General features: G+C 42.0%; 1 protein-coding gene across 1 annotated transcript in view; it reads right to left on the minus strand.

The window, feature by feature from the left end:
- The window catches only part of Arfgef1 (ADP ribosylation factor guanine nucleotide exchange factor 1), a 98,214-nt gene extending 74,853 nt beyond the window's left edge, over nucleotides 1–23,361 (minus strand). Inside the window, exons 1-4 of the mRNA XM_028864549.2 lie at nucleotides 23,082–23,361; nucleotides 2,458–2,488; nucleotides 1,686–1,842; nucleotides 336–482 (exon numbers count right to left, since the gene is read on the minus strand). Coding sequence (XP_028720382.1) covers nucleotides 336–482; nucleotides 1,686–1,842; nucleotides 2,458–2,488; nucleotides 23,082–23,205 — 459 coding nt within the window. The 5' untranslated portion in view covers nucleotides 23,206–23,361. The remainder of the gene's footprint in view (nucleotides 1–335; nucleotides 483–1,685; nucleotides 1,843–2,457; nucleotides 2,489–23,081) is intronic.
- Nucleotides 23,362–23,712: the final 351 nt, after the last annotated feature.

Consider the following 23,712-nt stretch of genomic DNA (forward strand, 5'->3'; position numbering starts at 1 on the left):
TAAGTAAGGTCACAGCTTTATGAATCATCTTAAAAAAGATGGAAAATGTATAAAAGCACAAAAGCACAGAAAACTCATAAAGACCCCAGGGATTTAATCCTAACTAGGATGGCCAAAAGAAGAGAATCAGAATGTAGTTTTCCTCTAATGAACCCTGGGCATAAAACAGCAAATCTCACGTGGATTCTAAACATTACCCCAGTGGTCTCCATCCCACCCAGAATGCACAGAAAATAACCTTTCCTAATACTTCCAAGGCAAAAAGCTTCTGGTTTTAAAAGTCTATAATACATTCTGGTTTTAAAATAACACACCCATTTTATATAATTAATTACCTTTATTATCTGCAACTGAACTCCTTCATCTGTTTGCGGACCCTGGAAGCAGCCACATATTGTTTCAATAATTCTATCAATTAATTTTTTGCCTGGTGTCGTGCTATCTGGAGCATTGCCAGTCAGGTGCCCGTAAGCAATAAGTTTCTGAAACAGACATAATAAAGCAACTAGTCAAGCTAAGTAATAAATATATTGACTATGAATTAAAATACATATAAATGAATATACATTAATTTTTAAACAGAAACACCAAGGTATAATTAAAGTCAAGGACTATACCTTTTCTTCTGAGTGGTTTACTAATACTGGAGAACTATTTGTAGCTGGAATAAGCACAAGCACAGACTGACAACAATGAGACTATTAGGCAGCACTTCCAGAACACCAGACTTAAGAACATGTCTGTGACACGTCAGAACTGCTTGCTGCTTTCTTTGTAAACAAGGTTCTACTGATACTTTTCTTTAACACTTTCAAATGACATCAAATCTCTTTCTAACTTCCATCATCAATTTTCATGAAATCTAGTTTCCAAATACTGGCTGCAAAAGTCTTGGAATTATCCATTCACTATTACCATTTTAGCTGGGAAGGAAGGCATTGGACATTAATAATGCTAGTTTTCCAGTGAAAGCAAGGTTAGAAATCAGATGAATTTATCTTTAACCTATGTTAAGAACAAGTCATCTTTTCTTGGCTACTAAGTTGTTAGCTGAGAACATACAACCTCCAAACAGTGACAACACCTGAAAACAAACACAACACTCAAAATCTTGAAGAATATCTGAGATGCTGTGTGTCTGTATATGAGAATAAGAGGGGAAGAACTCATGACTACTCTGACATTAATGAATGCCACAGGTGAGGAAAATGGCAAGAAGGCAAACAGTGTCAACATCAAAATGCTGCATTCTATAAAAAAACCGGGCCTTAGTGAAATCATTTCCAAATGACGACGTAAGTACAGTGGTGCATGACTGTGGGCCTAGCTATTTCAGGAGGCTGAGACAGAATGACTGCTTGAAACTAGGAGTTTAGGACCACACAAGGAACACATTAAGTGCCCATCTCAAGAACTAAACATACAACAGTATTAGATCACTGATGGAAAGAGAGCAAATAAACATTTTTAGTAACAACCTTAGATTTTGTTTGCTAATGGTTTTTATTAATACTAGCCAGAAACATCTTTTTGAAACTACTGTCTATCTGGAATATAAATGTCTATTTTGTTTCTTACCTCAAAAAGAGTATTCAAGGCTTTTATGGACATGTCTAAAGCACCAACTGTGAGTAGTGTTAGAAATACACTGAAATAGACGGCTTTAGATAGCATTGTATACACACCTGCAGACAGTCTAGAGATGTGCTAACTATGCGGGGACACTTGGACTGGCATGCCAACTCAAAAGGTAAGAAGTACTTGTCTGCTTCAATAAAATTTGTCTTGGATTTCACTGGTGGAAGGGTGCTTGATCCAGCTTTTGCTTCTCCATGAGGAGGACTAAATAAAAAAGGAGAGTTTAATTAGAATACCACATTTACCTTAATGATGACAAATTCATTAAGAAAAAAAAAATCAGTTATAGAAGGAACCTTAGGAACCACTTTTGTGTCCTTCACAAGGAAAGCGAAGCCTAGCCTAACTAGAGGTCAGCGATCTGCCACAGAATGTATGGCAGTTACCTCAGCTGCCAAACACAAAATGGGATTTCTATGTTTCCTAAGATCCCAAGGCCCACTAACAAACATTTTAAAGGCCCTAACACAGTATCTTGGAACTTTAAGCAGCCCTGGACTTTCCACGTGCCTTTATGCTGAAGTACACTTCTGAATTATTTCTACTCTGTTCTACGGAAGCTCTCACATGGTCAAAGAAACCTAGTAACTTTTTCTAAATATACATTAAACTCTTCAAGAAAAGAAGTTAAAAATATAGCTCATGTTATTTCAGAAGTGTCTAATTTATATGAACATGTTTCTTAAAAACTATTTTTAATTTTATTAGAAAGACGACATAAAGAAAATCTGTAGTGCTAAAAATACAGATGATTATATTACTACTTTGGCCAAGACTGACAAGTATACAAATTAATTTTATAAAAGAAATCATACAAACCTTTGTTTCTCAGTTTCAACTTTTATTTCCTCTGGTGAGGGCAAAAAGAAAGAAAAGCAAACATTAGCACAAGAGCAGAAAGTTCACTAGGTAAACTGATTACAGTCTTCAGAAGCTCATTTGGGACATTAAAACCAAAACTGCAAAAAATATAAATTCAAAAGAAAATCAGGTTCTAAAATTTTGTTTCACCTAGATATACAAAGAAAAGATCACAAAGAATGTACATCAACAGAATTTTAATTACCAAATCACCCCCCCCCAAAAAAAATCTACACTAACCATAAGTACTAGGAACAAAATACTGTAATCACAATGTATCAGGTACATGTGCACTTCCTCCTCCCTTCCCCCAACTCCCAGTGTGTGTGTGTGTGTATCACGTGCCTCTCGGGAAGATTATAAACAGAATTCTAACTTCTTGAAAATGCTTATATGTGTTGATAGTAACTAATTTTTCTAGTTAGAACTATTCCTAAAAAAACCCTATAAAACATGCATGCCCAATTTTTAAAGTTAATCTTTCAACTTAGCATGCAAAGTAATGTTATGGTATTTTCACACTGCTTTCTTTTCTTCCTCCCTCACTACCCTTCCTTCCTGTCTCCCCTGCTGGTTCTTTTTCTCCCACAGACAAGCCTCCCTTCTGTTTCCACGCTACATGTATTCCGCTACATGTATTCCGTTACTTCTCTCCTCTACTTTAAGATCCTTTCCTTCATCGTCATGGCGCTCCTTCTAGTTTCATATCTCTCACACACACACACACACACACACACGTCTGTAGGTAACATTGTTAGGATTCTGCCCTCACGCCAGTTCAGGGTCTTGCGTCTTACATCATCAATATGCGCTGGCAACTATGAACAGCCTTAAAAGCTGGACGCAGACCCCACCCTCTCCCTCTGCTCTGCTCCCTCCCCTCCACCATCTTTCTCTCTCTCCAGGCTTGGCTCTCCTCTTTCCTCTACCCCCTTTCCCTCCTAATAAAGCTCTGAAAACTAACATTGGTTCTGTTGTGACCATGACCTTTCCATGCGGTAACCAGAGCCGTTTATCACCCTTTCATTGGTGCTGTGACTCAGAAACCCGACAACACTCAGTCGGAAACCTATACGGAGGACCTGTGACTGCCCGCTATAGCCCAGCTGCCACCGCCCCAGCATTGTCTGCCCCCACCACACGTGTTGCCATGATTGTGTTTCCCGTGGCTGCAGCCTGAGCTATATTCCTTGCACCAGACCCCTGGGGGTCCTATCTTGATGAAGTATAGGGTGCTGTCTGGGCCCCTGGGAGGGGGGTCCTCCAGTACATATGCCCCAGCCCTTACCCTTATCACACTATTAATGCTGGTCCACAGACTGCCTATTCTCAAGGATGCTTGAAGTAGGAGCCTGGGATCCCGTTTGTTATTTTAATTTTCTATTTTTCTCTCTCAACGCTGCAGCCATGGGACTGGATGGATACCAGTAAATTTGGCTGTTTCAACCCCGATATTTCACAGGAATTATGTAACTTCTGCCAGTGAACTGACAAATGAAAAGAGTTACCTTATCCCCAAGCTTTCTACCGAGGCTCTGAACCCTTCTCCTCCTGCATTTCTGCGTTGTTCTCTGCCATGTGCAACCACTTCTGTCTGACCTCCACTTTCTGCTCTCCTGACTCTCACCTTAACTCCTCCCATTCATTCTCAAGCTGCCCTGAGAAGCACAGTCTGAAAGCAGGCTAGGATCCATGCAAATAAGTTGACAGTAATCAGGATGGCTCTTTAGCCAGAGATCAGTTTATAGCCTGCCTCCTGGGGGGTCTTCCTAAAGCTGTCCCCAAGCCAGCAGAGTAAAATCCATCTCTTGTCCCCAGACGTCCCCAACATGGGGGCTAAAACTTAAACATCTGGAGAACAAGGCTCCTGACCTCACAGGCAAAAGTTTCAGCTGTGGCATTTAGGGTGTACCAGGGGAGAGATGAAAAAAGCCCGAGAAAGAATTGCCAAGTGCTGGCACATGCTGGCTCCCGAAAGCCGTTTGTTCCCTGTTTTAAGTGCAGAAAAAAAGGGCCACGCAGGCTAGTGCATGCCCTGCTAGGCCATCAGTTGAGCCTTGTTCAGAGTGCCACCTAGAAAGACAACCAGTCAGCTGACTGCACCCAGGCACCAAGGGGGTGCAGTCAAAGACCTCCAGCAGACTTCTAGGCTTGGCCACAGGCTTGTTAGCAGGGAACCCAGAACGCAGCATGGATGCAATCCATTTCTTTTGTTCTGGACACCAGAGCCACTAACCCAGTACTGCGAGTTTGGGGTCTCACCTCTCCTGTTTCCCTATTGTTGGAGTAGGGAGGACAGCCTTACCCCACTCCCGAGACTTAATTGCACCTTCAGGGTTACTTAATGGGAAAAGATTTCCAGCTTTCATTTCATTGCTCCCTCCATGTGCCTCACTCCAGACTGTCACAGTGCTTCTCCTCCTCATGCACAGACAGGGCCCTGATCTCTGCCCTGTCCCTAATTCCAAAAAAACATGAGTTCTCACCCCACAAGATTTTCTCTTCCCAGTTCCCTCTTCCCTCTTCTAATTAACTGCTCAGCTAATGATCACAGGATCACCATAGAACTGGAGTCCAGAGATCATCAAGTAAGAAACTGTAACAGCTAAAAGGTATTTACACCCCCCAGACCCAAAAGTGTCTGGGCTCTACAAAAACAGACTTTAACCATTTATTACTATAAATGCTCTCAACAATTGATCACCTGTGTTTCCTAAATACTAAACACACACAGGGAACAGGTGCCTTGAACAAACTACCTCTAATAAAGCTTGTCTCAGGTAAAAATTAAGCAGAGTACTAAACACTACCATGGTCATTAATTTTCTCATGGCTGCTTTTTAACATGTTCAAAGTTTTTCCCAAGCTCCAGAAAACAGCTTAAATCCATCTGGACAGGTCTGGTCTACTTCAGGCTTTTTCTGTCTCACCAATATCCTGTCAGACACAAGAGCAGCCAGAATGCCAAGCCAAGAGGGATGGACAGATCCAGGGCAGCAGGATAGCCCACCATCCCAGAACGCCTGTCTGCCTCAGAAGCCCCCTTCCTTACCCCCGCCCCAGAGCCAAGCGACAACCACCAAGTCAGCTGGAAACAGTTTTTCCGGGAGAAACGACGCCCCTATTCCTATTCACTTGCTTTTTTATAATAAGAGAAAAGTCTGGAATCCAAGTCATAACACCAAACGATGGTTATAATAAACAGCACTTCTGGCAGCACTGGTTAGCGGGAAAGTCATGGGCCATGGTCACGACTACCAGAGCTTTATTAGAAGGGAAAAGTGGGGGGGTGGGAGGTCTGGGGGAGGGGGCAGAGAGGAAACACAGAAAGAGAAGGGTGGGTGTCCACGTCTGGCTTTTTAAGGCGGCAGGGATTGCGTGACCCACGGCGCAGTCACTAGTGCCCGCTGATGATGTAAGACGTAAGACACAGGACCCTGAGTTGTGCATGTACAGAATCCTAACAAACATCTCATCCATGCTCCTAAAACTCCAATTAAACTAACTGCTTCAGCAAGCTGGACTTCAGTGGAATCATTTCTTTGGTCTGTTATGGGGCAAACAGATGTTCAAGTCTCTTCAGGAAAAGTTAATGCAACACTTTTAAATTTAATAATATTATTTACTGACTACCTTCTGTTGCCAAACACTATATTAAGTATAAAGTAACTTTCTTAAATTACTTTGCTATAGCATTGATTCATAAAATATATACATTTTACTGATTGACAATGGTGTGCCAGACATTTGATATTCAGGATTTCAGTCTATTCTCTGAGGACCAAAGCCTTTCCATTTTAACCGTGGTAGGAGTAATGGAGGGACAGTGTAAAAATATTACTTGGAACTATTTAACTTAATAAAGGTTTACAATGCCTAAGAGAAATAAGACAGGCATGGAAAGACAAACACCAGGAGATAATTTGCACATGGAATCCACAAAAGGCAAACTCACAGGAATGGGAGAATAGTGGTACCAGGATGTAGAAGAGGCAGGATTTGATAAAGAGAAAAAAAGAAAACATTCAAAATGTTGGTTAGCTAAGAGGAATACACCTTGTGATGACTTTTCCTTCTTTCCTTCCTTCCTTTTCTCACCCTTTCTACTTCAGTTCTCCATCTACCATCGGGGGGACAGACTGATGCTGAGTGCTTCTAAGGCTGCTTTTAATTTATTCAGATCAGTTTGTGATCAATTTAATCAGTTAGAAAAACAAGCCATGAAAACTAGGTAATTTGGAGGGAGAAAAATAATCCCACCTTTCTGCTTATCAGCATCAGTCTCAACTCCAGGGATGCTGCCAATTAGCCCTCTTCAAACAGAATAAAATGTGAATGGTTTTCATCAACAGCTCTTAAAACTATTTTGCAGAAAACCACAGGAAGGAATGTTTCACGTTGAATCTCAGAACATATATGTAAAAAAATTAATTACTCCTTTTATTAAAGAGAATATAGTCTCATGTTGTATTCTTTTATAAGTTACAATACCAGCTATTAACTACAAAACTGACTAATAATTAACAAAGCTTTGTAACTACAAACACAAAATGTAGTACTACATACAAAACTATGTATTTTAAAGCTGAGAAAACAAGAATAAGATATGCAAGGAAATACATGCCAAAATACATTATAATTAAATTTCAAAGAAGCAAAGAGAAGGAAAAATAGTGAAAGTAGGTACAAATAAATGACACTGTGTACAAATGAATGATCTGAATGGTAGCAAAATTCACACTATAAAGGCTAACATTTGGTCAGTGGCACATTTTCATATCTATACATTATTTTCAGTGGGAGAATAAATCTTAAAATTAAGACCTCTGGGCTGGAGAGATGCTCAGTAGCTAAGAGCACTGACTGTTCTTTCAGAGGACCCGGGTTCAATTCCTAGCACCCATATGGCAGTTTGCAACTATCTGTAATTCCAGTTCCCGGGGATCCAATACACTCCCACAGACATACATTCAGGCAAACCACCAATGCACATTAAAACAAAAGTAAAAATAAGTAAATATTTTTTTAAAAGTTTATTTAAAAAAATCAAGACCTTGAAAGATTAAAGCTGACTGAAGAAAAATCACTACCCAGGGTTATCTTAAAAAGAATTCAAATGTTCTTCAAACAATAGACAAGGTAAAAGAATATTAACTACTTACCTAAAACATATGTCTATACCATACATGTCTGTAAGTATGTTTGTATGTATACTGTGTATATATATCCATAGATTAAATAAAATTTTCCCATATAGCCTAACAGTGCTCCCTCAAGAGCCAGAGACGAACAAACAACCCAACACCAGGCACGAGAAACCCTCTTTTGAGCTGTTGGTCAGAGATGTCCAAGAGGATTCAAAAATATTATAGGCTAATTGCTGTTGCCCTTCTCCCCCAGGGGTAGAAGGTAAGTCACAATTGCTGAAGACACCTTACACTTTGGACACAGGACCCAGAGGACCTGAAAGCCTCCTTCCTGAGGACCATGCAAGCCTCCAAAGAAGTGAAACAACCAATAGTCCTACCCAGCTATGACGCCCATGAACCAAAACAATGGCCAGCCTAGCACAATTAACCCTAAGGGAGCAGCAGTGGCTCACATACCTGTGGTAACCAACAGCTCTCGAACTGGACTTAAAACCTACTAGACAAGAGGAAAATCACTTGTGGTACTGGGAACTCAACCAACTACCCAGAGCCAAGAAGTCATGGATCTCGGAGGAGAACTTGGAACCCCCATTTTACTAAATCAGCATATTCCCTAACTACATCCTAAATATTTGTCCTTATATCCATAGGTAAGTATAGTCCTCACTCATCAAAGAAATTTCTCTTTGCAGCAGATGGAAAGCATTACAGAAACCTCAAGTGAACAAAACACAGAGTCAGAGAGCACCATCCCAATGGATACATCTCCAACACAGCTCTACCTCAGGGGTCACTGTGGAAGAGGGGCTCAGAGACTGGAAGAGCCAGAGGAACAGAAAGTTTGCTGTGACACTGTGTCTCTTACAAATGTCGAAAAGCTGAATCTATGAAATCTCACCACCATGGCTGCCAAAACATGACATGAACAAGAATGATACCAATAGACATGCTAATATGTCTTTTAGTTGAAGAGGCCTCAGGCCTACATAAAGAACTACAGGCAACTAAGGAACACTGAGAACGGGAGAAATAGTCTTCCTCAGGGAAGAGCACACCAATACCAAATGGCCAGCTCTGAAGATATACATACAAGTAACATTATAAAGGACTGAGCAGGTTGGATTTATATATTTGAGAATACACACACACAATAAAAAGAGACCAGGAACTGAGAGGAATGGGGGTACATCCAAGGGGTGGAAGGGGTCAAAGGGAGTTAGAGGGAAAATGTAACTATATTATAATCTCACAAAATAATTATAAAAATTAATGGAAATAAGAGAAAATATACAATAAAAAAGAAAGTCTAACATTATCTTTCATCTCCTGAGTTTTAGAAATGACTGAGGTGATAAACAAAACATCTGTCATTCTGTCACGTGCTCTTCGCTGTGTATAAGGGAAACATTAAGACTTAAGAGTGGCAAGAAAAGAATCAGAGAAAAAAAGGAAAGGAAGCAATGAAAAGCGAACGTAAATGACAGCTCTGAACCCTAACATTATCAACATAACATTAAAAACAAAGGTCCGAGTATACGAATTGAGACAGTTTGGCAGGGAGGTAGCATGCCAGTTACTGTGTCACCTGCCTGCCCTCTTACCCTTCTGCAGTGTATTTAATAAATTATTCTGTTTTTAAAAATGGCAAATTGAATTTTAAAACCATGAGACACTATAGTAATATCCCCTAACACCAACAGGAGACACATTCCAACACAACCAGCAGGTGCCTAAAGCCACAGACAGTACCAAATCCTCCACATGTTTTCTTCTGATATATAACAGTATATATACACGCTTAATGTCCTTTCCATTTCAACTAGGCACTTATTATGCAAGTAGAACTATGACTTTTACAATCTGAAGAGTTACAGTTAAACCAGTCCAAATTTCTTTTCCCTATTCACAAACTTATGAATATGAGATTTATTCTTATCATAAATCACACCATCCTTAAAACATGATTTTTTGCACTCTTCATTAAAACAAGAACTTTCACTTTTCACTTAAAGGAAAACTTGACAGCTTCACCTTCAGCATATCCAAACATCACCACTCTCAAGCCACTACCGAGCAAAAAATGATAGAATCAAAAGCACTGTAATACTGTGACAGAGGATGCGACAACTGATAACTAGTCACAGTGGTGACTAGTGCAGTAGTTCTCAACCAGTGGGCCAAAGCTCTATCTCCAAAAATATATTTACATTATGATTCATAACAGTAGCAAAATTATAGTTATGAAGTAGCAGCAAAATAATTTTATGGTTGGGGGTCACCACATGAAGAACTGTATTAAAGGTTTAGGAAGGTTGGACTAGTGGATGGGTAGAATATAAGGAATGGACATTCTGAACAAAGAGATAGTACAAGATTCAGCAACTAGTTCTGCAAACTCAAGTTTAATAATTTTTATATAGCAGCCGACTGCAGATAACAGAATGAAGTAAAACCAGGGAAGGATGGACCACTGCGCATGTTAACTACTTGACACTAACCTCAACTACAGTATATTGATATAGGCAGGTTGAAAGAAAATGGGAAAAGATTTTTTAAAAAAAGATGGACATATTAACATCAAATAAGGAAAAACTGGGTTCTTTTATGTTGTTTAAAAATACCTACCTGTCCAGGCCTCCAAATAAGATAGCATATTAGACAGTGCCTTATGTGATGAAGTGAAGTAGAATCAGAATAAGAACAAAAACGAACCCCACTGCAAAGACGAACAGGAAGAACTTTGGAAATTCACAAAGGAATAACAAGCTCGATGAAAAGTTCAGAAAACAACAATAACAATGTACTAAAAAGCAGCAAACACATATGCAGCTTATGGATATTGTGGCTTGACTGTTATGGGGATAGCCAAATGCTTTCTGATTGGATTTGAGGGTTGCTGCACAGGCTGAATTCATGCCTGGCCCTGGAAACCTGATCAGAAATCTATGGCTGGGTAGGTCAGGCTCTGGTAGAGAAGCTGCTATTGTTTTGACAAGATAACATGTTGTACTCATAAACTGCTTTCTAAATAGTCATGTTTATGCTCACTGATAGTGCTGCTCTCTGCTTTGGTGAGAGAAACTTCTGTTCACAGGTGACAGAAGTCACTGCAGACTCCTGACTGGCCAACGTGCTGAGAGTAAGACAACTCAGAGTGTGCAAAGAACGTAGGAGGAAGAGTGTTGTGACATGGCTATGATATGGCTGTTGCTCTCATGAGCTCACAACAATGGTGATATCTTGCACATGACCCACATAAGTCTGTCCGCTAGCATTCCATCATGGATGAGGGAAAACACATCTGGTTTCAACCCTCCTACGGAACTACTGGAAGTTAATGGCTGCTAGGGACAGGTGGTGGACATATTCTTTTTGTGATGTCACTAATGGTAAAGTTACCCATGTGCCTGTAAATAACCTTTGACCTATGCACATATAAGCAACTCTAACTAAACCCAGAGTCAGTGTCTGTCTGTCTGTCTGTCTGTCTGTCTGTCTGTCTGTCTGTCTCTCTCTCTCTCTCTCTCTCTCTCTCTCTCTCTCCCCCCCCCTCTCACAAATAAAAAACGTCGTGGGGGTAGGACTACAGTTATAATAAAAGCCATTCTATTCAGAATCTTTGAGAACTTACACAACTCTTCAAATTTTTCAAAACTTTTTGTGAATACAGAAGAATTTGTCTGCTTTCTTAAGTGGAACACAGAATTAAAATTCTATCTCTATGATGGATTTACAACACTACCACAAACACAGAGAACATAAATACCCTAGAGATTCACTGAAAAATATATAGAGCAATATCGATGTTATATATAAATGTATATAACTATTGATGTTGTTTGTTTCTTTGCCTATTAGCAGTTACAAATGTTTCATCTCTTTCCCCTTTTTAAAATTCCCTTTCCTAGTTCTAGGGATTGAACCTAGGGCTTCACACATGCTAGGTATGTGTTCTATCTCTGACATAAAGCCCCAAACTTTTTTATTCATTTATTTGGTTAGTAAAGTTTTGTTTGTTTACTGAGGCAGGTTCTCAAGTAGCCCAGACTGGCCTCAAATTCATTATGCAGTTAGGAATGACCTTGACTACCCACCTGATCCTCCTGCCTACATACATCAAGTGCTGAGGCTGCAGACTTGCCATCTGTATAGACATGCAAAATGCCCAACCTTTATCATGTCCTGATCATCCTTTTTTCCCCCCAGTTTCCCTTTCCCATTTGCACCTTGTCTCTTACCCACATTCACTGCATTGGTTAACATTACAGGTCAGGACTGCCACTTTAGGTCAGAAAGGAGGACTACCCAGACCCCAAGACAGTGCATGGCCACATTGCAACTCGGTTAATACAAACTCCAAACTTCGTTTCTTGTCTACAAAATGAAAATAGTTCAATTTCTTAAGCATTCAGGAGAGTTCTGAAGACTAAGGAAGATAAAGCCAGTAAGTATTTAATTGGCATAGAACCCAGAATACACTAAACCTAATTAGCTGTTATTTCTATGATTATGCCTTAGAAATCAGTGTAATTTTTTTTAAAGAATGTGTTTCTAGGGGATGGAGAGATGTGTCAATGGTTAAGAACATTTGCTGCTCTTGTAGAGAGGATCCTAGCTCAGTTCCCAGCTTTTACACTGTGGCTCACAACCTTATCTGTAACTGTGGTTCCAAGAGATCTGATGCCCTCTTCTGGTCTGAGGTCTTGGCACAACATGGTGCAGATACATGCAGGGACTCACACACACAGAGAAAAATCTTTTCTAAAAAAGAACACACTTGTGTAATGTGCTCATATTACAGTATCTGTATTATAGAATGAGGTCTGGAAAAAAATTCTTTAAAATGTCAAGTACTTCAATGAGATAACCCTTCAGATATAATCTTATACAGCCCATCAACTCCACTCCTAGGTTATGTATTTAAGAGAGAAAAATTTATGTCCACAAAGATTTATACCCAAATAGTCACAGCAGCATTACTCATTCAACCCAAATGTTCATCAACCGATGAACAGGTAACAAAATGTGGTACAGGATGAACATATCTAATCTGGAATGCTCCAAAACTGAAAACTTTTTTAATCTTATGTCAATGCTCAAAAGGTTCCAGGTTTTAGAGCATTTCAAATGTGAAGGTTTGGCCAGTAAAGTCTGTGCAAATATTCCCGAAAACCCCTTAAGTCTGGAGCACTTTTGATTCCAAGTATTTCAAATAAAGAATCTGTATTTTCCTATTCGTTAATACAAAACTGAGGTTTGTGGGTTTTTGTTGTTGTTTGAGATAGAGGCTATACCTAGGCTTGCCTGAAGCTTACAATTTTCCTGTCTTAACTTCCTGAAATTTCAGATTACAGATTACAGATGTGTGCTACTATACTCGGCAGAGATGAAGTATCAGTTCAAGAATGAACTTCAAAAGCCGAGTGAAAGACACAAAACCTCATCAATGCAGATTATTTGTATACAATGTTCAGAAAATGCATTTCTAGAGACAGAAAACCTATCAGGAGATGTGTGGAACTAAGAGAAGCAACAAAGATGAGCTGTAAATGGACACGAGGTCTTACTTAGTTGTAGAAATATTCTGTAACTGGATTATGGTAGTGACTCACAACTGAGTAAACAGACTGATAGGTAGTATTTACAGCATATAAATTATAATTCAACAAAGTTGTGTGTTTGCATGCACAGGTACACATGCATGTGTGTGCAGACCAAGAGTCATCCTCACATGTTGTCCCTTGGGAGCCATTCACTTTGTTTCTTGCAACAGGGCCTCTCAATAGGACCTGGGATGCACAGACTAAGCTTCCCCAGTGCTGGGATTTCATGAGTGCACTACTATCCTACGATTTTCATGAGTTGTGGGGTTAGACTCAGGTCTTCATACTTGCAAGGCAAGCACATTACCAAGCAAATCATCTTCCCAGGCCCCCCCCCCTTTTTATTTATTTATTTACTAAATTAACACTGGAGTAGAGCTTGGTCTCATGTCTAGCAGGCATAAGGCCCTGGTTTTGATCCTCAGCACTGTAAAACCAAAGAAAGGAACTGGAAGAAGGAAAAGAACAAGAGAAAGCGAGTTAACTGGATATTCCCACATTAAGAACACCCTGGTGATATTTCTTCAGTTTTACTTTTTAAAAAAGCTTGAAAGAATTGTCTTCTTTTAGAAAAGGTGAAAACTAAATTGCCAATTTTATTGAAATTATAAATATCAACAGACTTCAGCAAACACCATATAGATTCTCCTGTCTAAAATCTCATGCATCAAAAATTAAAAGTGTTTGGCATTCATACCTTGGCTACTTATGTTTTTACTCCCTCATTTCTTAGACAATTCTGGATAAGCACTGGCTGTGAACAGCTGATTAAGTGACATTTGGGTTCAAAATTAGAAGAGAGAATTATGGCTTCATAGTTTCCTACAGTTACTATCATGATAAAAGTATTTCTAAAATGTTTATAACTTTTTTGAATGAAAAGATAATGTAGGCTACATAGACCAATTTAGTACCATCTATCTCTCTCTCCTAACCTATCTCTTTACATAGATTTGCTACACAAGAGAATATAAATGTAAATAACTGTGCTCCATTCACTCTACATTAAAGTTTCCTATTTTCTAATGCATAGCAAACCCTAGACTGCTTCCGAGACTCTGAGACAATGAAAGAAGAGCCCATAACTTAATATATTTCCTAAATTTTAAAAATGAAAGTTCAAATTAAGAAATCAACTTGGTCTGAAAGATTAGGAAAACTTTCATTAGTTTTTAGGATTTCCTAAGAATTATCATAAACTTAGTGACTTAAAGCAACCAAAGTCTATTCTCTTAGTTTGGGGGATCAGCAGAACCAAGGCTCTAGGGAAAAAGTCTCCTTTGATGAGCTTCTGGTGGCTTCTTCTGGGGTTCCTTGACTGTGGCGGCAAAAGTCCAAACTCCTCCAAACTCCACCTGTTTGCACAATGTCTTCTTGTGTGCCTCTAGGTCCTACCCCTCTTCTTGTAAGGGTGACAGTTACTGGATTGAGATCCTTAATGAATGGTGTATGCAAAATTGCAGAAGGATCCAGACAAGAAGAAAAGCTCATTTTCTTTAGAAAAAAAATTTTTTTCACTTTAAAAATTCTGACAATTCATATTTGAATTTGTTTTATATCATTCTCAGTAGAAGGAAAAAAAAAAAAACCAGGGAAGGGGAGGAGTGGGTTTTTGCTGCTGTTGTTGTTTGTTTTGTCTTGAAACAAGTCTCACTCTGTATGCAGTCCAGGCTGGCCTAGAACTCAGCATGTATTCTAGGTTAGTCCTGAACTCACAGCAGCCTCACAAGTGCTGAGATTACAGTATGAGCCACTGTCTTAATTCTGTTTGCTGTCATGATAAAATACCCTGGCAAAAGTAACCCGGGGGAAGGGGTTTAGCTCCCAATGCCAGCTTGTAGTCCACAGTCAGGGGCACAGAGAGAACAAGTGAACCCATGTTTGCCTCGGCTCACTTCTGCTCTCTGTATACCGTCTAGGACCTGAACCCACCTACTAGTTAAACCCACTTTTAGCTGGTTCTTTCATTAACATAATCAGGATAATAACCCACAGACATGCCCACAGGCCAACCTCATCTAAACACTCTTACGGAGCAACTCTCTTTCCAGGTGATTCCAGACTGTCGGTCAAGCTGACAATGAAAACTGACCATCACAGCCACCCTTCTTGGCAGCCCTCTATTTTGAATCGTGTCCGTCTTAGTATAAAATTTCCTACTATCTCATTGGGAAATTCTATGACTAAAAAAGTTCCAGAGAGGATGTGGCTCGCAGGAATAGGTGTGTAGTGCATGTGCCTCCTGACCTGCAGGGACGGAAAGACGTAAGAGGCAGAGGCAGTAGACAACCTCAATCAGAGTCTTCTGGATACAACGCATCTGAACTCACAGGGATCACGAAGCCCCATATCTAGCAGAGGAGCTACTGACAACTGACGGCTGTGGGGAGAAGAGTCGGCTTTCTTTGAGTGGGAAGCACCTGGTAAGCTGACTATGCTCCAGTGAAGCCACACACCTAAGAATCCATGGGCAGCACAACAGGACTTGGTATGAAAAAGGGTACAGGGGTTGTTAGGGAAGGGTGTGGATCTAGGGGTAGATGGAGTAAGTGGTGAAGACGAGCCAAACACACTGGACAAAGAACGAATACATTTTTCTTTTTAATTCTCAGCCAGGAATGTAGTAGCTCAATGGTAGGGAGTTTTCCTAGTGTGCACAAGGCCCTGGGCTCAACATCTAGAAAAAAACAAAACAAAAACCCAAAACCTCAACCTCTAGAAAAAAGAAAAAGAAAAACCTAAAGCAAGGCATAAATACAGCATGCCTATAATCTTAGCACATGGCTGGAGGGTATATATGGGGTTCAAGGATAGACCAGGCTATGTTTGCTACCAAAAAAAAAAAAAACCCAAAAAACAAAAAAGCCCCACAAAACAGCAAAAAAAAACCCCACCAAAACCAACACACACAACCACTTTTCCTGCCAAGCCCGGCGATGCATACATGCAATCCTAGCACTTAGGAGGCTAAGGCAGGAGGATCACCAAATTAGACACAGAGATATCTCAAAAACAAAACAAAACAACGAGAGTGGAGGACAACTATCTCCCCATCCCCACTCTCCAGACACCATAGTCCACACCTGTCATCCTAGCACTTGGGAGGTAGGATTTGGGAAGAGCAGATCAAGGTCATCTTTACCCACACAGGAAATTCTAGGCCAGTCTGCCTTATGTGAGACCCTCTCTTAGAAAATAAAAACTCCTCTTTGGCTTTTCCACAGACAAAACTCCAAACTTGCTCTTCTCACTTCCCTCTTTCCCCAACAACACAAGTCTCTTTGCAACCTGAAGCCTCTGTTACTACATTTATCTACTCCGCTATCTGGAAGACTGAACCTCTGTCACTTTTCACCTTAATGTCACTTCACAGAGAAGCTTCTCCTAACAGTCACATCACTCCCCCCGCCACCCCCTTGTCTTTACCCTTCTGAGCTGTTTCTTCAGACAACAACTGATGGTACTTATTAATTAGTAGTCCCCATGTATACTACACGGTAGTCGTTCCCACCCTACTAAAATGTTACCTTCCATGAAAGCATGCTTGGTTCACAGTGTGTGCCCAGTGCAGGCTCACTACCCAAAACAGGAAGAATTCCAGAAACAATTATGGGAACAACCTAGTTTCTTTTCACTTTTGAGGTCAGGTCTTGCTATATACTGCCCAGACAGTCTTCATCCTGCTCCCTCAACCTCCCAGGAGGTGGAACTATAAGCATGTAGTCAGAAAGAGTCTATGTTGTGGGGCTGGAGAGATGGATGGCTCAGCAGTTACGAGCTCTTTCAGAGAACCTGGTATGGTTGGTTCTCATCACCCACATGACCCCTCATAACCAACTATTGCTCCAATTGGAGACAATCTGATGATTTTATCTGACTTCCTTGGGTACCACGCAGTTGTGTGGGACATATACATACATGCAGGCAAAACACTCATATACATAAAATAAAAATTTAAAAAAATTTAAAATTATTCGAAATAGCAATAATTTACTTGTATTTTTTGTGAGATATCCTTCCTCAATTATGTGAGGGATATCATGACAAACACTTCTACAATCTATTTTCTATTCACAATTGTATCTTAAAGATAAAGGTTATCAGGAGAGTCAATCTAGTATCCGCCACCAGATGGGAGGAGAGAGAGAGAGAGAGAGAGAGAGAGAGAGAGAGAGAGAGAGAGAGAGAGAGAGAAAGGGGGGTAGAGAGAGGGAGGGAGGGAGGAGAAAAACCTAAGTTTTAAGTTGATACTAAAGAAAGTCCTGATCATCCCATGCACCTTTCTGACGAAATGTCTCAGGTAGCCCAGGCTGACCTTGAACTCGTGATCCTTCCATCTCCGTTTTCTGAGTCCTGAGATTACAGGTGTCTTCTACCACATCTGGTTTATTCACTGGTGAAGACAACACAAGGAGTCCTCCATGCTAGGCAAGCACTCAACTGAGCTTCCACCCCAGTCCTTGTTGTTGGTTTTTATTTGTTTCTGTTTTTAATTTTGAGACAGGATCTTATGCTGCCAAGAATGGCCTTAAACTCCTTGATCATCGTTCTGTCTCCACCTCCCAAGTGCTGGGATTACAGGCATGCACCTTCCATGGTTGGCTGCCAGCTGCTTAATTCTGAACAAACTACTGTTTCCCCAAACACAGGACTGCTCAAACTGTCTCAGCAGTAATTCCAGCCACTGCATTATCTACTTTGTCTTTTCTCTTAAGTGCTGTTTCAAAGTAATCCCAAGGAAAATGTGTCCTCGAGGCATTAACTACATTAAGAGATTGAAAAAGGTCAAATAAATTTAGGAAAAGCTAACAAAAATTCAGCAGGTTTCTTAGGAGAATTTTTCAGAATCTTAATACTATTCATGTGCATTTTAAATTTCTAAAATATACACTGACTGTAACCTGAACTTACTTTGGCAACCCAAATTTGTGGGCAGAAGTTTCTCTAAAGCTTGGGCTCCATGACATTGTACTCAAGGCTATTCTGAATCAGGGGTCCTTAAAACGAACCTGAAATGTGAGAGACAGACCGATGTAAACTACCTTGCTCTACTCTTCTTCCCTGGCCGACCCGAAGGTTCCGGCAGCTCAGGACTGATGGCTGTCTTTCACTTCAGACAGCAAGGAAGACTTTAACTGATTTAAACTAACTGTGTTAGGGGGGCGGGGAGCAGCTCTGGGTACAGTGCTCACTGCACAAACAGGAAGCCCCGACTTTGGATCCCCAGCACCCACGTAAAGGCAGGCAGGTACTGTGACTGTATTTGTTACCCCAGTGCTGGGAGGTGTGGAGACCGGGAAATCGAGAGGGCTCACTGCCCTGCCAGACTTACAGAGAGGGTCATTTCCAGGTTGAACAGGAGACTCTGTCTCAAAATAGAAGGTGGAGAGTGACCTGGGAAGACAACACTGGCCTGCAGCATCCACACATGCTCACCTGGCCAAATACACCCCCACCTAAACATGCACACACACACTGGTATAAATATTCTGAAGTCGTTCAGAAGTCACATGCTTGTAAACGGTGGTAAGTGAAAGTACCACAAAACCAGGGCCAAAGGCACACAGTCATTCGGCCAACACTCCCACCTGAAGTAAGAGTGGGCTCCTGAGGCAGAAGCAAGGAAGTCTGTAAGGTCTGCACCATGACAGTCCATTGCTACCTCTGACTAGACAAGGTTAGGGTGGCTCACACCTATCCCAACAGTAGAGAGGCCACGGCAGGAGACTGCCGCAGTCTGGGTTCCTCTGCTTTACACAGCTAGTGCAGAGCCAATCCAATCTACCCGGCCAGGCCTTGTCCAAAAAAGTAAATAAAAAATTAATAAATTATGGATTTGGGGGTAAATTATGTTTTTGACTCATAAGAAAGCTAAGTCAATAGGATCACTTCACAATATGATGGAAAATATAAATTCCGATCCTGTCTGAGCAAAAATGACTTTTCTAAAGGATTCTTCTATCATTCTCTTGCATCCCTGAGATTTCCCTGCCTTACTTATCCCTGACTCAAATGTCTTCCTTCCTTAAACCTTCTCTCTCATTCTGTACCAGTGTCAGTTTCCAACCATGAACTTTATTCCGACACTTGGAGTTCTTTCACAGCTATCTAAAGGCAGAAGTTAAACTAGTTTAGTTATAGCCTAACATCAAAGAAACTCCTGAACCTCGAAGCCTGCCTGGGGTATGTCCCAACTGCACCTCCCCAAAGATAAACAATGCCACCACCTTCAAGCTCAATCCTGAAACAATCCTAAATTCTTTGAAACTAAAAATAGCTCAGCTGTTGTCTCATCTGCCAGCAGATGGCCTGACTATTTTTAATGCAGGATTCTCAAGAGCAGGATGGATCACACTAAGCTAGGGCAGCCTAGAATCCCTCAATGTTCACTGCACAGAATTGTAGTAGGACAGGTACCAAGAGAGGGCAACCTGGAGCTGTTCCTGGGCCTGTGGGCTTCCTACCAATTCAACAAGGAAAGGCTCTTTTTAGACCATTCTTTAAAACAAAATCTAACATGTTAGAAAATTGGAAATAAGTTTTAAATAACTGTATACCCTTTAAAGATTTATGCTGTTTGTAGAAATAAAAGTTCCTTTGTGTAGTGTCTGAGAGTGTAAAAGGGTTTTTCTACGAAACCCAAACAAATGGGCCTGGAACTCACTCGTGGCAGTCTGTCTATCTGCTGGAATTATGTGCATCAGTCACAGCACTTGGCTTATACGGTTTACAAAAGGGTATGCTTCTAGTCAAAAGACAGCATTCTTAAGAATTCATAAGCTATAATTTTGAGTATTACTTACAGAAAACTTATTTTTAATAGGTCATTATAATAAAAAGAAAATGAATTTATTGCAAATACCAATGATTTTAATTCCACTTAAATGCCAATGAAATTGTTTTCAAACAAAACAAAACAAAAAACGGATCAAAGTCTGGTATATCATACTTTCTTGCTTACTGTCCATCTCCTTTCAGCTCTGTGTTAAGCACTCACTAACATCTGAAGGGGGAATGAATATATACAGGAATCTTCAAGTTTTTTTCTTTTTGTTTTTTGTTTATTTTTCGAGACAGGGTTTCTTTGTGTAACAGCCCTAGCTGTCCTGGAACTAGCTCTGTAGACCAGGCTGGCCTTGAACTCACAGAGACCTGCCTGCTTCTGCCTCCCAAGTGCTAGGATTAAAGGAGTGTGCCACCACCATCCAGCAAGGGTTTTAACAATAGCCACACACACCTGCAATGGGAGCACACATCAGCAATCCCAGTACCTGAGAGGCAGAGACAAGGGGATTGCCACAAGTTCTATAGTTCAAAGGTAAGCCTGGTCTACACAATGAGTTTCAAGTCAGCCAGGGATGTATAGCAGTTATCCCAAACAACATTAACGGATGACTACAAGAAAAAAAATTCATCAAGGGTTATCTACCATGAGACTGCATACTGAAACTGTACTTTATAGAGGGCTAAATGTAACTTCTATGAAACATGGAAAATGCCTCTTATAAAGAAAGTACTCTGGTGCTAGTTAGCTGACAAAATCTGATTCAAAGAACCATGGCAGTTTGTGCACACAGCTTCAAGAATTCATGTGCCTAGAAATGCCAGGAACTCAGTTAAGGGAGTTATAGACTTTTTAAAGATGGTAATCAGAGCAGTGAGAATACTAGATGTACAAGTTAACAGAAGAGTTCATTCACATTCACAGCACATTCATTAAGTTTAATACTTTAATTTTACACAAAGTCCAAGCACAGTGATACTGCAATGTAACAAAACTAGGACTTAAACAAGGATCCCAGACTCTCATTCAATGAACTTTCAATTAACGTGTTTATTTATATTAATATTTGCAAAGGGGAAAATACATAAACAACACACTTTCCTTAAAACCTTTAAATGTTTATGCTTTAACATACTGAAAATGTATTCTGGACTGTGGATACAGTCCAGTTGGTAGAGTGCCTGCCTATCAAGTGTGGACCCCTGAGTTTCATCCCTGTACTGTACCTCTAAAACATGGCATGATGGTGCTCGTCTGTAATCCCAGAATTCTAGAGGCAGAGACAGGTGGTTCAGGAATGTTCAAGTTGTCCTCAGCTACTAAGGAATATTAGGCCAGCCTGGGCTACTTGAAGCCTGTCTGCATGTTCCCACACCCTCCCCACTCCATTAAAAAAAAAGGAAAGAAAAAGGAAAAATTGCACACACACACACACACACACACACACACACACACACACACTAACATGGCAAATCTTAGTTCTTAAATACTAAAGCTTTTAATTTGAATTTATGTTCTTTACCCTGCCACGTTACTGATAGCCCTACAGAGAACAATTCTTTTAAAAATTCTAAAACCACTCATATCACCCCAATTAGTGATTCCTTTAAGGAACCAAACATAAATTCGGTTTTTGCAACTGTACAACAGTACTCTCACTCACCTGGTTTGAAACGTATGCTTACAAGAACAACAAAGTAGGAACTTGTGACCAATGAGGGGAAAGAAAGAACTACCTACGTCCACTATACTGCACGTTAAAAATTAGAAGACAAAACAACAAAAAGCACCATTGAAACTGAAATCCATTTGATGTTTTTCATATTCGGGAAAAAGAGGAGGAGGAAGCTACAACATTTACAAGTTAAATAATGACTGTCTTCCACAGATTTCAAGACTTGAATGCAAAGTTGTTTTTAAGCTGTCTTGACCCCTTACTTTAGCATAAAGTTATGGTTTGTTCCCCTTCAAAAATAGTTTTCAAAACCCACTTATAACCAGCTTAATTTCTTGCCGATCTAAGATGCTCTCATCCAGGGCTATAAAACAAAAGCGTAAGCATTCAGAATTCATCTGTACGTTAAGTGTCCTGGTTTCTCCCGGAACAATTTCCTCATTGACGGATGCACTAGACCTACCACTGGCCCTCCCCAGACAAATCGTTATCTGCCTTCCGCGGTTATAGGTATTGTTTGGGTTCTTCCCTGCTCTGACTTCACTGCACTAGATCGCCTCTGTCTGAACTATAAATCACAACCGAAGCTTGAGAGCAGCGGCCAGTGTCCAGGCATGCGGCTGGTGGGTGTCATTGTCTTTTTCATTTCTCTCATTCCACACACACCCCTTTCTGTGTTACCTAAAGCCAGTTTATCTAAAGGTTCTTTCCTTCCCCATTTTCACACCGCCACCGCCACCCCGTAACCTCCGGTCTTCTTCCAGGTCAGTCCAGTAGGCTACATTACTACTCTTTTTCCTGTAGCTGGGGCAGAGAGATGGCAGAACTCAGGCACCTCTTGCAACCTCCTTTCTCGAGACCGCCAACAAGGGAACAACTTCAGGCTTTCTTTCCCAAAGTACCACGCCAAACGATAAAGTTATTGTAATTACGATACGGAACCCTCCCCCCCACCCCCACGCCCAATCTTGCCATATCGGCCCCACCTCAATTTCTAAGCTAATAAACAACAGCTCATCTTTTCTGCTCCATCACAAAGGATGACATTCTGCCCGCACCGCAAGGGCTACCCACAAGATCCGCGCCCCGCCACCCCCACCCACCCCGTCCAGCGAGTGGAACGCTCGCTCGGACCCAGGTGCCCCGCGATCCGGAACCACCTCGAGTTCCCGGGGCCCCGCCTGGCCGCCCTTTCTCCTCCTCCGCCCTGCCGGGGCCCCGCGTCCGGCCGAGTGGCTGTCAACTCCAGCCGGGCGGCAGGGAAGCCGGCCGGGGTCGGGGGGTGGGGGGCTCCCGGGACGGGCCGCCCGGGGCCAGCCCACCTCCCGCGATCGCCGGCCCGCACGGCGCGCGGCCTCCTCCCCGCTCACCTAGGGCCACCTCGCACGCTTTGCGCAGCTGGGAGTGATGCGCCTTCCTCACTTCCTTGTCGGCCAAAATCTTCTCCAGGGCCCGGGTCAGGAACATGTTCTTCGTCTTCTTGCCCTCATACATGGACGCGGAGGAGGAGGCGGCGGCGGCGGTCCGGGCGGCGGGCGGGGAGGAGGGGGACGGGGAGAGAGAAAGGCGAGGAGGTGGCGGTGGGGGCGAGGAGGCGTGGAGGGCAGCGGCGCCACCAGGAAGCGGCGGCGGCGGGCGCCACGGAGCGGCCGCGGGGTCGGCAAGGGCGTCGAGAGCCTCGCCGCGCTCGCGGGGCCGCCGTTCGGGGGCCGCGCCCGTCGGGCCTCGGCGCCTGTCGGCCCGGGGGTCTCTTCCCGGCCGCCCGCCTCTCTCGTCCCTCCGGCCCGGCGGCGGCGGCGGCGGAGCCCGGCCCGGGCGGCCGTCTTCCCGGGGCCGAGGGCCTAGGCGGCGGCGGCGGCGCCTCACACGCCCGGCGAGCGCGAGCTGGCGGCCCTAGCTACCGTGGGGACGAGCACCCGCCGCAGCCGCGGACCGGCCTCCATCACCGCCGACCTGCCCCGGACGCCATGTTGAGAGGAAGCGACGCGTCACGCAGCGGCC

This window comes from Peromyscus leucopus, chromosome 5, assembly GCF_004664715.2.
Source record: "Peromyscus leucopus breed LL Stock chromosome 5, UCI_PerLeu_2.1, whole genome shotgun sequence".
Classification (NCBI taxonomy): domain Eukaryota; kingdom Metazoa; phylum Chordata; class Mammalia; order Rodentia; family Cricetidae; genus Peromyscus; species Peromyscus leucopus.